This window comes from Fringilla coelebs (assembly GCF_963513975.1).
Source record: "Fringilla coelebs genome assembly, chromosome: 11".
Classification (NCBI taxonomy): Eukaryota; Metazoa; Chordata; class Aves; order Passeriformes; family Fringillidae; genus Fringilla; species Fringilla coelebs.
In genome coordinates this window covers 7,306,872-7,321,764 of record NC_140037.1, presented here as the reverse complement: position 1 = coordinate 7,321,764, position 14,893 = coordinate 7,306,872, and the positions used below count along the sequence as shown (strand labels likewise).

General features: G+C 44.1%; 1 protein-coding gene across 3 annotated transcripts; it reads left to right on the top strand.

Moving 5' to 3' along the window:
* The first annotated feature begins 11,899 nt into the window (after positions 1–11,899).
* Positions 11,900–14,588, top strand: LOC311157943 (UDP-N-acetylglucosamine transferase subunit ALG13-like). 3 transcript variants are annotated; one of them, XM_084213019.1, is made up of 4 exons: positions 11,900–12,061; positions 12,435–12,600; positions 12,778–12,916; positions 14,186–14,588. In XM_084213019.1, exons 1-4 carry the CDS (start codon positions 11,981–11,983, stop codon positions 14,295–14,297), a joined length of 498 nt encoding a protein of 165 aa, XP_084069145.1. In that variant the 5' UTR covers positions 11,900–11,980; the 3' UTR covers positions 14,298–14,588. The 3 variants fall into 3 exon arrangements, with proteins under 3 accessions (XP_084069145.1, XP_084069147.1, XP_084069146.1); XM_084213020.1 differs by lacking the exon at positions 11,900–12,061 and adding an exon at positions 12,153–12,236; XM_084213021.1 differs by lacking the exon at positions 12,435–12,600 and having other exon boundaries at positions 11,922–12,061.
* Positions 14,589–14,893: the final 305 nt, after the last annotated feature.

Here is a 14,893-nt window from a genome sequence, read left to right as displayed (position 1 = left end):
TGGAATTAATAAATAACCCACTCCTTATACACCCACCTGCATTTCATGGCTATGTAAACTTGTCAAACAAATGATTAATAATTCAAAATACCTTCTCCTCCCTCCCTTCTCCTCTAGATTTATTAACCCATTTTCAAAGTATAATTTGATCAAGCTAATAGCCACAGACTTCCTAAGCTGACTCTCTCTGCATCAATTCTCTCTGCATGGCCGTAGTCCTGCTCCCACAGTACCATCTAATAAAAATCAATTACAAGACAACAAAAGGCACCTGAAAGCCAAATGAGAGCTCAGCAACATTCTTTGATGCTTGAATTCTGTTCTTCTCTTCAAGCAATAAATTTATCTTATTTAAGCTGGGCTTGTTGTCCTGAAGCCAGTTCCCCTTCAAGTCCTCAAACACTTAGCTACTGGATGAAGTTTATTTATGCAGTTTTGTTAAAAATAAAAACAACAAAAACCACCAAAAAGAAAAAACAAAACAAAACAAGCAAACAAAAAGAAACCCAAAACAAAAAACCACACACAAAAACAAAAGAACAAAACAAGAAAACCAAAAGAGACCCAAACCACATCCTACCAACGATGCTGAAGGATCAAGCAGGACCTTTCTGGGATATTTCTGTGTGATATTTTGCTCACATGTGTGGAAGCAAACGGGCCCTGGGTTACCCTTTGAACTGTGTGGGCAAGCAAGTGCTGCACTGGGAAACTCTTACAGGACAACACAGAGCCATGAGCTGAATTTGTACCTGTGTACCACAGGCTTTGGCATCCTCCAGCTTCCCATTCTTCTTCCCAGATCAGAATTCTGTCTTTGGCCCAGACCTCACTAGAGGGTGTTTCCAGTTTACTCCTTATTCAAACTAATTCATGCTCACAGCAGTTAACATGCAGCACTTTTTGTCATGCTACTCCACAATCTTTGGACCTGTCCAAGTTGCTGTGGCATGAGCAGCACATAATGCCCCAGGAAGCTCAGATGTGGGCTGGGCTGAGGTTGCTGCAATGGACTCAGTGGTAAATCTCACAGCTTGTCACTGCAGAATCAAACTGACGTGGGCTTGCTGTTGTTCACAAATTTTTCATGCTTTCACACCCTGGGAAAGCTCCTAACAGCCCTTTCAGCACTGACTCTGTCAGGATGGGAACACCACACCAGTTTGCACTTCATGTTGGCACCTAGAGGGGAAGAAATGTGACTTTTTCTTGTCTGTGCCCAACAAAACACAGGAAAGCAGGAAGCACCCTGAATGCACCTGGTTTGGGCTAATGCTGGGCTGAATTCCCAAGCTGTTTATTGTTTCAGAGCATGACCAGCACTGAAGGGATGGGTAACAGATAACCACAGCACAGCAGTATTCTCCACACGCACTTCTGCAAGCTTCTCAGGAAGAAAGAAACTGCTGGGATCAGAGTGCTGAGGCTGCTTTTCCTTTGTTTGACTTTTGCTGGTAAGTATCCATCAATTTACTAGAGATACATCATCGTTCTGCTGACCTGCTTCCCTCCACTCACACTGCTCAGATGAATAATAATTTGCTGCAAAGCAATTTAGAAAATAAATGCTGACAGGCTAAGTGTATACTTAGCCTAGGTGAGATTTTGTTCTATTTCTACTTTTTCAATGAATTTTGCTAGCTTAGAATTCTAAAAAGGTCCCCAAAAGGAAACTGCTTTTGTGGAAATTCAGTGTTTTCAAGGCCTGTGCTGGACAACAGCAATTAGAAAGAGATTGGGAAAAGTTTATCACATATTGAGGTAGTGGGATGTCTTGAAGGCCTTTCTCTAGAAAGCTGCTTTCCATATCCATGAGCAAGTCACAGGTCAGACATAAAGCTTGCAGACAACACCTTTGCATTTGGTGTCACTCTGCCACTTAAAAGCTCAGATAAGCCTTTCCATCTTATCAATACCAATTAGTTTAGCATTGTTGCCTCTTTATTTTTTTTATTCTCCTGAGGAAACTTGAGTACACAAGAATTATTCACACCTCAACAGCAGGGAACAGAACATATCATGAAACACTTATCATGAAAACTTCAGGTTAAAGTGTCCAGTTTATGCAGGCACACAAATAGTCATGACACAAAATATTAATCCATAGAAGAGGTGTGCAAGGCCAAGTAAGGTCTGTTGTGGATGGATGTGTGACTGTAGCTTTCTCCTACTGTTTTCCTCATGATCCAGCTGAATCCAAACATAACAGCCACACAGTGAATCACAGGCAGGAAACACAGCAGAGGGCCAGCAGTGTTCATAGAAAGTAAAAAGACATGTTAGGATACATCAGAGAAAAGGCCCAGTTGTTTCTCACCTTAGAGCAATGTGAGCTCCCTCTCAGCAGGCAGCAGATGCTGGGAAACCAGAAACAGCCAAACCAAATGCAGAGTCCAAGCTGCACTGCCAGCCTAGGACTCAGGAATGCAGACACACCATGAGTCTGCTTTTTCTAGGTATTACCAGCTGAGAAAATCTACTTGGACAAGCAGCCCCTTCCACTGAGGTCAGCTTCAGCAACTGCTGCTTGGCTGTGCCATTTGCCCCTCTGCACATTCCATGTGCTGCTCCTTCCATATACCTTGGCACATCACTGTGACAGCCACTCCCAGAAGAACTCGGGAAACTGAGAGCAAGGAATTACCTGGATAAAATCTTTGAATGTAATTTAAAGGTAAAAGAAGGAGAAAACAACCAGCTCTCCCTGGACTGCTCCTACAGGGTTTGAGTTCAGTGTTATTGAAGCAGGAAAATCTGAGAGTTGCAAGGTTTTGTCTTTCTGGGTGTATAAATTCTCTCAGTGGTTTCCTTGAAGGAAAGACAAATGTGACAAACATCCCTACAGCCAGGAAGCCTGAGAGCTGTTGTCACTCCCCCACGTGATTAGATCCAACTGTACCAGGTTTTCACGTCCCAAGGTATCATCTTTCAGCAGTAGTCATCATTTGGTTTGGGTTTTTTTAGCAGACCAATCTGTAAATAAATGCAGTCTTGCTCTGGGGCGGGCTGTGTATTCTTTCTTGTAAGTGAGTCTGAAAGATCTTTCATTCAGTGTTATGAAGTATGAACATACATTGCATTCTATTGAAGGAAAATAAGAGCTTGGATTTGATTTCACCAGACAGCTGGGGAAGGCAATTTCAATATTAAACATTGCCTCTTTATTTAATACTGCTGGTTTTAAACTCATAAGAGAACATCAGGCAAAATAAAATATCTGTATGTGGAGTTTTCATCCCCGAGTGACCACAGCCAAATCTTTGTCATTTTCATCCTCCATTGTGCCAAAGAAGCCTTCCAGCTCTTCTCTCTTGTGACTTTTTTGTCACTCAGCAGTCTTTTGAACAACCCTCAGCAGAGCTTTGCAGCTTAGTGAACCATCTCAGATCTGCAAAAATCCTATCAAATCAGTACTGGAGGATAGGACTGTGAGTGAGAAAATCAGAGTTTTTTCCCTTCTTGACCAAAGGCAAACCATTCTGAGATGTAACATGCCTGGTGACAGAACCACTGGTCTCATTGTCTCAGAATTTCTTAGTGGTGTAGAACATGTTCTCAGCCATTTTCTTCCCAAATTTCTCTAATCCAACAATATTCCTTGATTGTATGTCAATAAATCCATCAGCAATCAATTGATAGTAACGTTTCATAGATCAGTCATTTTATTTAATACAAGCCTAGATAAAGTATGAAAGGAGTTTATACAAACTATTACACATTCTTTCTTTGTCTCCAGGCTAGTCCTTCAGTTTTTCTGGGTTTGATTTTTGTTGGGGGGAGGGGGGTTGGGGTTTTTTTAGTTTGTTGGTTTGGTTTTTTTGTTTTGGTGGGTTTTTTTTTTTCTGTGGCTGGCACAGGCTCTCTTTATCTATTGCAAAATTCATTATAATTGGAGTTCTTTAAGATTTTTTAGCATTTCTAGGGGGAATTAGTTCTTTACAGAGGAAGGGTTTCTCCATTGTGGGATTCATACCATAATTAGACAAAATGATGGGCTAAGTCCCAGTGGAAAAAATGCACTGTAATTGGTGTTCATTTTTGTTACATAAACCCACAGAGATCATGCTGGCTCCTCCTCTTGCAGCCACTTCTGAAGCACAGAGTTCAATTTAAAACTGATGTACCATTATTATCTAGAACCCACAAATATCTTCAAGACTTTCATCTGAGTCTGACATGAACCTTCTTCCTCTGAGGAAAATAAACTTAAGATCAGTTTAAGGCCTCTGCATTACCTGATCTCAGAAGCCACAGATTACATCCAGCCATGCTTTGCTTTGTGTTTGTTCAGGCATCCTTGTAGTCAGAACACAAACACCTAGCAAGGCACAAATGGTATCTGTATATAAAAGTAAGGCACACAGAAGAATTTCTTCCAGCCTGCACAGCACCTGGGACAAGAAAATAGCTGATGACAACCACAGAACAAAGGTACCAGCCCCCAAGAACAGATCTTATTGAGTGCAAACAAGATGTGGCCAGATTTTGTGGAAGATAAAAAAAAAATTTAAATGTGTTTATTGCATCTAACAAATCATTATTGAGGATAGTTGTTATTAAGAATTAACCAAATACTTGTAAGTTGGTTTTAAATGACTGGTGAAAAATACCAGTCTCACAAATTTTTGCTATTGCCTTGCTGATTTCAGAAAACAGAGGGTGTTCACAATTAAGCCAAGTCACATCAACCCCAAATGTATTTTTACAGAGGAACAAACCATGCTCTGTGTACATGCAGCTCCTCCAGCTAATTAGCACCTTGGGGTAGGTTGTTCATAAACAGAAAACAATAAGGGACCACTACATCCCAGCAGTACCTTGTGTAATACCAATCTCAGAATCAATGAAGATTTTACCTGAATCCTCATCAAGTCACTGCCTCACAAAATAAAAAATAAAATTCCAGGTTCAGAGAAACCAAAGGGAATGATTTTACCTGTGATGACAGAAATCTAAGGCCCTGGAGGGACATGGGACACTCCTTCAGAAGACATTTTCTTTTCATCTTAGGCATGAATCATTTCTTTAATATCAAGCTCATTACCTTTGGAAAATTAATTTATTTTACTAGTTATGCCACAAGTGTCAACATATAAGTGTGGGTGCTGCCAGGCAATTCCATCCTTTTGGTAAGGGACAGAAAAGGAACATATTTGCTTCATGGCAAAGGCATTGGGTCAAATTCAGCACTGTCTGACTGCGGGTGGCCCAGCAGCCTGCAAGGGTCCCCAGTCCATTTTCTGATGGCCAGCTGCCCACAGCCACACTGAAACCTCAGAGCCATTACCAAAAGGATCAAACATGGACCGTGCTGCAAAGTGGGAAGATTTTTTCAGCTTTAATAGTTCCACCTTCCAAGCCAGGCACATAAAGCTGAGCTGTCTGTACATCTGCCAGGCTTCACCCCACTTTTGATAGATTTAGGGCTTCAGTCTACCCTCAGCCATCAGCCCAGTCTGTGAAACACTTAGAAAAAAACAAAACCAAGGCTCTTCTTTTGGAGGGATTTAACCATGAATCACCATTTTAAGATGGCACAGGAAATGTTGGTACACAAAGCCTCATTTAATGAATACATTCAACAGTGGAACAGCTCTTGGTTTCAGCAGGGAAAAGGGAAAGGGAAAGGGAAAGGGAAAGGAAAAGGAAAAGGAAAAGGAAAAGGAAAAGGAAAAGGAAAAGGAAAAGGAAAAGGAAAAGGAAAAGGAAAAGGAAAAGGAAAAGGAAAAGGAAAAGGAAAAGGAAAAGGAAAAGGAAAAGGAAAAGGAAAAGGAAAAGGAAAATTACTGTGGATGAAGTACAGGTGGCCATGCATAAGTGTGCTAAAGGGTGAAACAAACAGGACTAATTTGAGTTCAGAAGCTTTCTCTAGAGACAAGATAATGAAAAATCTTTTTGTTTTGACACTAGCGCATGCAGTAATAATGGCTCTCCCAAATGTAACACTGAGCTCTGATTTAGATCGAAGCCAGTTCAGTCACACCTGGGATGAATCTGTAGTTGTAGAATGATGATTTATTTTAAACAGTTTAATGTTATTCTGGAATTATGACACAAGAAATCCTGAAAGAACATTCACCTAAATAGAAGATACCAAATTAAGAGGATTTATTTGTAAAGTACACATGCACACACACTGAAAACAGTTTTCCAGGTATAAATGACTTTAGATGTCTCTTACATGTCTCTCTGCATATATCTTTAGAACGTTAAAAAATAAGAGCTCCAATTTTTCATCTTTGTGAAATTCACTGCATACCATTAACGTCCTGGTTTGCCTCTGCATAAAACATTTCTAGCATTTCTGGTGATAAAAAGAAGGCCATAAACAGGAAATGCATGCAAAAATGTTTCTGGTATTGATTCTTCTCAGTACATGCTGTATATCATGCACACAAAAACCTGGTGGCCCAGAGCTGTTAAAGACTCTCCAAACTGAGCTCAGTGGTTTTGCTGAGTATCTTGTGGCTGCTGTGATCCCCAATGTCTAATGGAAACTAGACTGCTTGTAAACAATAAGCTATCATCTTGTTAGCACAAACAAACAGCAGAGAGAAATGAATCATGACTGTCACTGCCTTTAGCACCCCTGCTGCTGTTGCAAAGCAGCAGGGGATGATGCAGAGGGCACAGACCCTCTGAACAGGACTGGCTGCAAACAGGCAGGTTCAGTCCATGAAACATCGCTGGATTTTCAGACCTTGAGCAGATCTGTGTTGGCTGCGGCTGTTGGTCGGCTGGGAAGCGAACCTCAAATGCTTTCACTGCTTCTCTTTGGTTCTGAGAGGCAGCTTGGCAATTAAAAACAGGCTTTGCAAATGGGAAGATGCTAATGCTGTGCAGGAAAGATGGAGCAAAATGGAGCCTGCAGGCTGGGTGCCCTCACTGCAGCGAAGGCAGGCAGCCCTCTCCTGGTGTAAACACCACTGCTCACGTCTGCCCAACAGCCCTTTGCTTTTCTGGCAGAATCAGAGCAGCTTTTCATTCGTTGGAGGGCATTTTCAGCAAGTCTGCATATTTCCAAAATCCATTTACTTCATCAGTGGACTGACTTAGGAGTCCCTGGATACTTCTGGAGAACAATTCAAACTGTCTACATAAACTGCAGCTGTCTCGAGCCAGCTTCTGGAGAACAGCAGGCAAATGGACAGAAGTGAAATTTAGTCTGAGTTCACACTGGGTTCATCTCCTTACCTATTTTTATGCTGCATGGCAAACAGAGATATTTGTATGTACTTGCATAATTGGGACTGTCTGGGAAAAGGAATTTGGCTCACTTGGAATTCCTTCCTAAAGATCTAAAACTGTTGGTTTACTTGAGCATAATATTCTAATTTCCTTTAAAAATGCACATCAAAAAGAATAATTGAAACACGAATTCCATCTCAGTGCTTGTAAAAATGCATGCAAGGCACCTCAGGATTTGATTATATTTGCACCAGCACAAGCTGCCCTCAGAGAACAAAGCTCAATTGATTTCAGGGAGTCTGATTTGCCTGGATGAAAATGAATTTTTAATAGATTTGGTTGTCAGAGGGATTATGCAGGAATATGAAGAGGCAGGGAGTTCACACAGTGGACTGCTGTGAAGGTGTGTGCTGGTGGCCAGCAGGCAGGAATGGTGGCCAGTGTTTTCCACAGACAGACAGGAGCAGGATCCCAGGGGAGCTGAGGGGACCAGTTGCCAGGAGACATCACAACACCGAGTCCTCCCTGCAACAGACCTGACTCCCTCCTACCTCTGCACACTGGCCTGGCTTGCCACCACTCTTCAAATTATTTTCTTTAATCTCCCTATAACCCAAACCCTACTGAAAATTGCCAGCTTTGAGAAATTTCATTTATCTGATATGAAGCCCATTTTCTGGTTATTCTGTCACTTCATTAATGACAGAAAACTAGCAGAGGCCTCGAGCATCAGTAAGGATCCAGCTCCAGGGCTGGTACCAACCTGTCCAGCCGCAGTCCCTGTAACAAGGATTGAAACACAGCATGTGCTGTATCCCAGGGCAGAGATGCCCTCCTGCTTCACGGGAGAGCAAAGGCCAGCAGCACTTCACTTTCATAAATGAGTAAACACTCAGCTCCCTGAAGCTCAGGTCTCCATGAATCATTACATTGTTTAAACATGAAGCAAAACAGGAGTAACAAACAGATACATAGTTATAGATCCCCAACAAATATTGGTTTTGTCTTCAGAGTCACTGGTTTTCTTTCTCCTCTTCAGACACATAAGGCCTTAAAAGCTATGATTCCATAATTCCAGAACCAGGGGCTTCAAGGCACACCCCAAAATGTGGCAAAATTCAGAAAAATCCATGACAGCTGTCAGATGGTGACACTCATTCTGGCTGAGCCTCCTGTTCCACTCCACACGTGAGATATTCAGTCAGAAGAGTTTCTCCCTGTGCTTTGGTGTGTGTCTTCTGCCATCAGCCTCAAGGAGGAGGTGATCCAACATCTCCCTGTCTCCAGTCAGCCTGAGTCTTTGGGTCAATCCAGCTGCTAAATAACAAACCCACAAAGACACAATTCAAAGGATGTAGAAATGTGCTGAAATATTTCAAATTGACATTTGCCTGACAAATGCTACTCTGTTATTTTCCCAGGCCAAGCATCTCTGAATCACAGTAATATGAAGGAATTACTCCCCAAAAGATCCTCCATCTGATTTTCAAAGCTCCCTACAGCAACAAAAATATCAACCCTCAAAGGTACAGCACTATATCTCAATGAGAGAGGAAAAGAAAGCAAATATTTTTTCAGTTCAAATTTATATAAAGCAAATCAGAAAGAGAAGTAAGACTACCTTTACTCTTTCTGCATATTTATAAACATAGAAAAAACATAAATTTAGTGTGGAGAAGTCTAATTGCTCTCCTGTGCTTCATGTCATCCACTGCAGCAGTATATCACAAGCCATATGGAGAATCAATCTGTGCACAAAATACAAGGGAAAGGAAAGTCAATAACTAGCCAGTCATTGGCTTTTCTTCCTTCAAAGAAAATCAAAGTTTGTAGACTCATACAGGTTTCCTGCCTTCCTGTTGGTGTGTATTTTTTAATGATTCATTATTTGATACACTGTGCTTCCAGGGTCATCAGAGTTTTTTCTCCACAGTTGTGGGTCAGCCTTTAGACTTCAAGCGCAAACTAAAGGCAGGATGAAGTTTTCAGAAACAAAGATATGAGCTGACTAGTTTATTTTAATTCACTTTCTTACCCCTGAATAATATAATTATAGAGCTTTCTGGGCAAATTGTGGCAAGCTGAACTGAATACAAAGCAACAGTGCGCAGAACAAAGCCATCCAGAAACATTTCAAACACCAGCTCAGGGGAAGAGGGGAGGGATATGTCATTCCTCTCTCAACAAAAACCAGCTTGCACTCATGACATCTTCACTTTCTTGCCCAGATGTTGTCACAGGAAGAAAATATCAGAATATAAATTATGCCCTATAAAGCACAGATGGGAGCAAGCTCTCACGAGAACCTCTTTTCCATTTCAGCCCTGTCCTAGCCCCTCCCTGGGGCCCAGAACCACTTTAGGTCAGATTGAGCCCCTAGTTCTGGACTGGTCAGTTCTGTGACTACTGTGTGGTTTATCTGTAGGAACACAGGGCAGAAGCAGCAATGAAACAAGGCACAGCACCAAGCCTGGATTACATGACCTCTACCTGCCTTAAAACTGCACAGGCTCAGCTCCAAGTACCTCATTTTGAGAGTGATCTGTAGTTCTCACAGACCTCAGCATAAGCACTCATGGGCAAAATTCTACTTATGCCCTACACAACTTCTAATTAAAACAGCAGGTACAAATTAGCATGAAATTGAGTCCCTTAATGGATGGTTTTCCCTTTTCTCTTCCATTTAAAATCACCATAACAAGCCTGATTCAATGTGCAAGTGGAATGTGTCCTCCAGTGAAAATTCAAATTTAAGTCACTGCAATTTTACATGTGAATATTTTTTCTTCTCGCCCCTATACAGCATGAAGCTGGAAGCGCTAGCTGCAGAGGATGCTGGCTTCCAGTGACACAGAGAAAGAAAACAATCAAAACCCCAAACATTTAATTGTCCTGTCCTTTACCAGGTGCTGTACCTCATCTCCAACACCTGAAAAATTTAGCATTTTCCTTTTCATCCCAAATCAACCTTCTTCTCCCAGAGCTGTCAGGGCCCTGACTGCACTAATTGTCTCACCAGTCTCAGCTGGGGCTTCCACTCACACTCTTGGACAGGAACTTTATTTAAGCTTTGGGTTTAAATAGAACAATAGAATGGTTTGGGTTGGCAGGGACCTTAAGTTAATCCAGTTTTAACTCTCTGCCATGGTCAGGGACGCCTTCCTGCTCCAAGCCCCATCCAGCCTGGCCTTGGATGCTTCCAGGGGCAGCCACAGCTTCTCTGGGTACCCTTTGCCAGGGCTTCATCACCCTCACAAGGAAGAATTAATTCTCAATATCCAGTCTAAATCTGCCCTTTTCCAGTTTAAAGCCATTTCCCTGTGTCCTGTCACGCCATGCCTTTGTCCAAAGTCCCTCCAGCTCTCTCTTGGAGCCCCTTTAAGCAGTGGAAGGGATTCTAAGGTCTCCCTGGAGCCTTCTCTTCTCCAGGCTGAGCACTGAGCTCCCCCAGCCTGTCTTCCCAGCAGAGGTATCCAGCCCCTGAGCCCTTTGTGGCCCTCCTCTGAACCTACCTAACCATGTCCTCCTCATGCTGGGATGACAGAGGTGACTTGGGGGTGTCTTTGCCGCTAATTCTGCTCCTGAACTGCTCTTTGGGTTTCCTGGGCTGACACTGTCCATGTCCTTGCTGGATGGTCCCTGGACCGTGCCCTGTTGGTGAGGTCTTTACCTGGCTGGTGTTGTGGCCACCCTCAGCTCCCAGATTCCTTTTCCTGAGGGACAACAGCAAGAGCTGGATGAGGCTGGGCAGAGCCACTAAGTCCTTGTGCACTCAGGACACCAATAATGTTTTGTTCTACTGCATTTTTCCCCCAGACAGCGTCTGTTGTCAGCACTACTTGCTTTAATCAAAAAATAAATACATTTCAGCATGGCTCATTATGCTAAATGAAAACAACAGGGGGCTAATGAGCTTTGTGAACAAGGCATTAACATGGCAATCAGAGTTTCCACAAGAAGCTGCATCCTTCTTCCAACACCGTGTATACACAACTGTGTATACAGTTGTGACCTCATCTGTTGAATTTAATTCAGGGGATAAATAGATTTAGATGTCTAACTTTGGTTTTTCTTTGTAGCAAATTGTGCATTGTGTTACACTTACTATGAAAAAACAAAACTGCCAGCTTGGTTTGTGCAACTGTTCAGGGGTCATTCTTACTCTTCAGTGAACACATTTAACACATCTAATATTCATAACTGTGTGTGCACATTTAATAGTCATGATTTTGGGGTAGAAGTTAAAGTGTTACTCCCCCAGTAAGCGTTGTGGGAGGCTCGGGCCAGCATCAGTCTGTAAAGGGAAGGTGGCTGTGGCCCTGCTCCGGCAATGGCAGTTCTGAACACACCCACACACGCTGCCCGCGAGTTATCTGGGTCCCCAAGCTGAAATATCACCTGCAGGCCAAAATTTTCCGAATCTCTTTTCCAAATTTATTTTTTACCTCTTCTCCTTGTAAGCCTAAAAACCTGAAACAGTCTTGGCTGCCCCTCTAAACGCTGCCGGACAGTGGGCTCGTTAGAGCGGCCACCATCGCTGCTGGTGTGGCACCGAGGGGGAGAACCCCACGGCACAGCAGCACCAGCCCCGCCGAAACGGGCGGGGAACACCCGTGAAGAGGAGCCACGGCAGGGGACAGGGAGGGACAAGGAGGGACAAGGAGGGCCGGGCCCGTGAGGGAAGGAGGCGTTCCCGCCCGCCCCGTCCCTCCCCTCAGCCCGGCCGCCATTTCGGGAGCGCTGCGCGGGGGCGCGGCGCCCCCTGGCGGCCCCGCATCCCGTCCCGGCGGCCATGAAGTCCGTGTTCGTCACCGTGGGCACCACCAGCTTCGATGAGCTGATCGCCACGGCCCGCTCGCCGCCCGCGCTGCAGGTCAGCCGGCCGAGACACCGACACCGGCCCCGGCCCCGGGCCAGGCCTGCCCTCCCGGGGCTGGCGCCTGCGCGCCACGAGCAGCCCCGCCCTCACTGCCGCGTCCCGGCAGCGGTGCCGGGGTCCCTGAGGGCGCCGCGGCCGTTCGGGGGTTGCCGGGGGAGAAGCCTGAAGTGTCGGTGGAGGAAAGGGAGGGACGTTCTGTGGCGCGGGGTGGGAAAGGGAGGGGGCAGCGGTACCGGGGCCCGGGTAGGCGGGAGCTGGGCACACCCCTCACACACCTTCTCTATCCCCGCCTCATCCCCCTCTTCTCCATCTCTCTTCATCCCCCCATCCCCGTTATTCCCTCCATTCCCCCGTCCCGTGCCCTCAGGCGCTGCAGAGCCGCGGGTACCAGAAGCTGGTGCTGCAGGTGGGCCGGGGCTCGCTGCCGCAGCCGCAGCCCAGCAGCAGCCCGGCCATGGCGGTGGAAGCGTTCCGATTCAAGGACTCGCTGGCTGAGGACCTGCAGGGCGCAGACCTGGTTATCAGCCACGCAGGTACAGCCCGGCTGCTTCTGGGGCTGCGGGAGGTCCGTGGGATGAGATCTCTCCGGCCAGGGGTGGGCTGGCTGGGAGTGCTGAGGTCCACATTAGAGTTGGGTTGTTCAAGAGGTTCCCCCTGTTTCAGCAGCAAGTAGGGGGATATTTGATCTCTCATGATGTTTTCTCTTGTAGGTGCTGGTAGCTGCCTGGAGACTCTAGAGAAAGGAAAACCACTAATAGTAGTAATAAATGACAAGCTGATGAACAACCATCAGCTTGAGCTGGCCAAACAGCTCCACAGAGATGGCTGTGTCCTCTACTGTAACTGCAGGTATGGAGCTGCTGGGGCTGTTCCCACTGGGCAAGAGCAATCAGTCCATGTGACTGCACAGCTGAGAATGCAACAAGGAAATGTACATCCTTCTCTGCAATCTCCAGCTGGATATTACACTTTCCAGAGTGAACAGACTAACACTAGGTAGTAATTTACCACACTTACCAAGCCTTTTGACCATGACCTCTTCTAGTTTTTTTTTTCCATTTGAGGTAACATGTATTTAGATTAAAAAAAGAAAAACACTTGGATTCAGGGGATTAATAAAGCAGATAGAGATATTATCTGGTTAGTAACTTTAAGTACCCCTGTCTTTGAAGTACTCATTCAGGCTGCCCTTTTAACCAAACTTCCTGAGTCCACCATACCCTCTGACAAGGAGTTTCACAGATCTGCTGCCTGTCACTTCAGGAGAAAAACCTAAACTAAATAAACAAAAACACACAAAAAAAAACCCACCCCACAAACAACGCATGAAAAAAACCCACCATCACCAAAACCCCTAGCTCCTTTTTTTAGAGTTCATCCATCCTGACTCCTGTTGGGTTAATTTCTTCTCCTGGTTTTAACTGTACATTAATGTTTTCTCTTTACTTGTGATTGACTCCACTCTTAAAATAACAGATGACTTTTAAACTGAAGGCAGAAATAACTCCCATTACTTAGTCTGCATCTTGTTCCTTTGCCCTGCAAGCAGAGTTGCATATGTTTCAGAAGAGCTTTCTGAACAGACCAGGCCTGGCATTCATTTAAATTGAGCAAGTTTCTTAAACTCATTATCTTGGTGCTTCTGTCAGCTTTGGAATTTTTATTTCTTTGTGTTGGGCAGTGCCAAGCATTTGAGCCTTATTTGCAGCCTGATAATAGCAAGTAACAGATTGATGGAGCTGTTCTTTCTGGCTCTGTGATCAGGGGAGAACTCTGCCATGTGTTCAAATAGGATGGATTTCCTCCTATGGTTTATGGAGCAGAGCCTCAGATCTTGTTCAGTTTCCCAGCACTGCAACCAGAGAAGATTAAAAAGTTTAAAAGTTGAGTTTTGTCTCTGCAAGCTGATGGAAGTGTGTTCTCAGCAATGCTCCCTACAAGCCAGAGCTGGTTGGGGTCTGCTGCTCTGTGCATTCTCTTCCTTTCCATACATATCCTTATTTAATATTTCCATGCTAAAGAATTACGTATGGATGCATAGAAAGAAAACTGTATTTAAAATTTTCCTATGGCATGGCTCTTTCTTCTTTAATTTTTGCTTTTGGTCTGTTTTTACAGCACTCTTGTGGAGACACTGCAGTCAATGGACTTGTCAGCTTTGAAACCTTTTCCTCCTGGACAGCCAGAAAAGTTTGCTTCGTTCTTGGATAAAGTTTTTGGGTTACAATAAACAAAACAGAGATATAAAAAAAAGTTGGAATAAAATGTCTGATCTCCGCCACTTAAGATCTGCAACTGGGACCAAGACTCAAAGAAAATACCATTTAATATTAACTCAAATTAAATGGCTTCCAATTTAGTGTCAAACTCATTCAGCTTTATGTTTGAAAGAGTACAATGCCAATAAGGAAGGAATATGAACTGTTTAGTGGCATAGACAGACATATTTCTATCACAAAAGCTGCATTGGCATGGTAATTCCACTGATGAGGACAAGCTAAACTACTTTACAGGCATGGCATATGCATTGTGGTCTCTTGACCTTTTTTGCCAAGTACAGGTGGAAATAAATTATCTTTGTTGATGTTCCCGATGTCCTGCAAATGCCTTCAGCTCTTGGCTTGTGTGTTTACAGAAGCACTGAAAAAAGAACTTAAGAGTGAGCTATTTGAGCCTGAAAAGGGAAAAAAACATGTGGTGCATCCGGGTGAAAAAAGTCACAAGCTGCAAACCTGCTGCCTGACTGAGTAAATCACCCTTTGTTTGGGTGATTTACTCACAAAACATAGGACAGGAATGGGCTTGGCAATGCAATCGCTCCTTTTG

What these genes read in the sequence shown, in the direction of transcription:
- LOC311157943 (XM_084213019.1), top strand. Translation starts at nt 11,981, where the DNA reads ATGAAGTCCGTGTTCGTCACCGTGGGCACCACCAGCTTCGATGAGCTG. An exon ending in GCTCGCCGCCCGCGCTGCAG is followed by an intron (nt 12,062 to 12,434) that starts GTCAGCCGGCCG and finishes CCGTGCCCTCAG; the next exon opens with GCGCTGCAGAGCCGCGGGTA. An exon ending in CCTGGTTATCAGCCACGCAG is followed by an intron (nt 12,601 to 12,777) that starts GTACAGCCCGGC and finishes TTTCTCTTGTAG; the next exon opens with GTGCTGGTAGCTGCCTGGAG.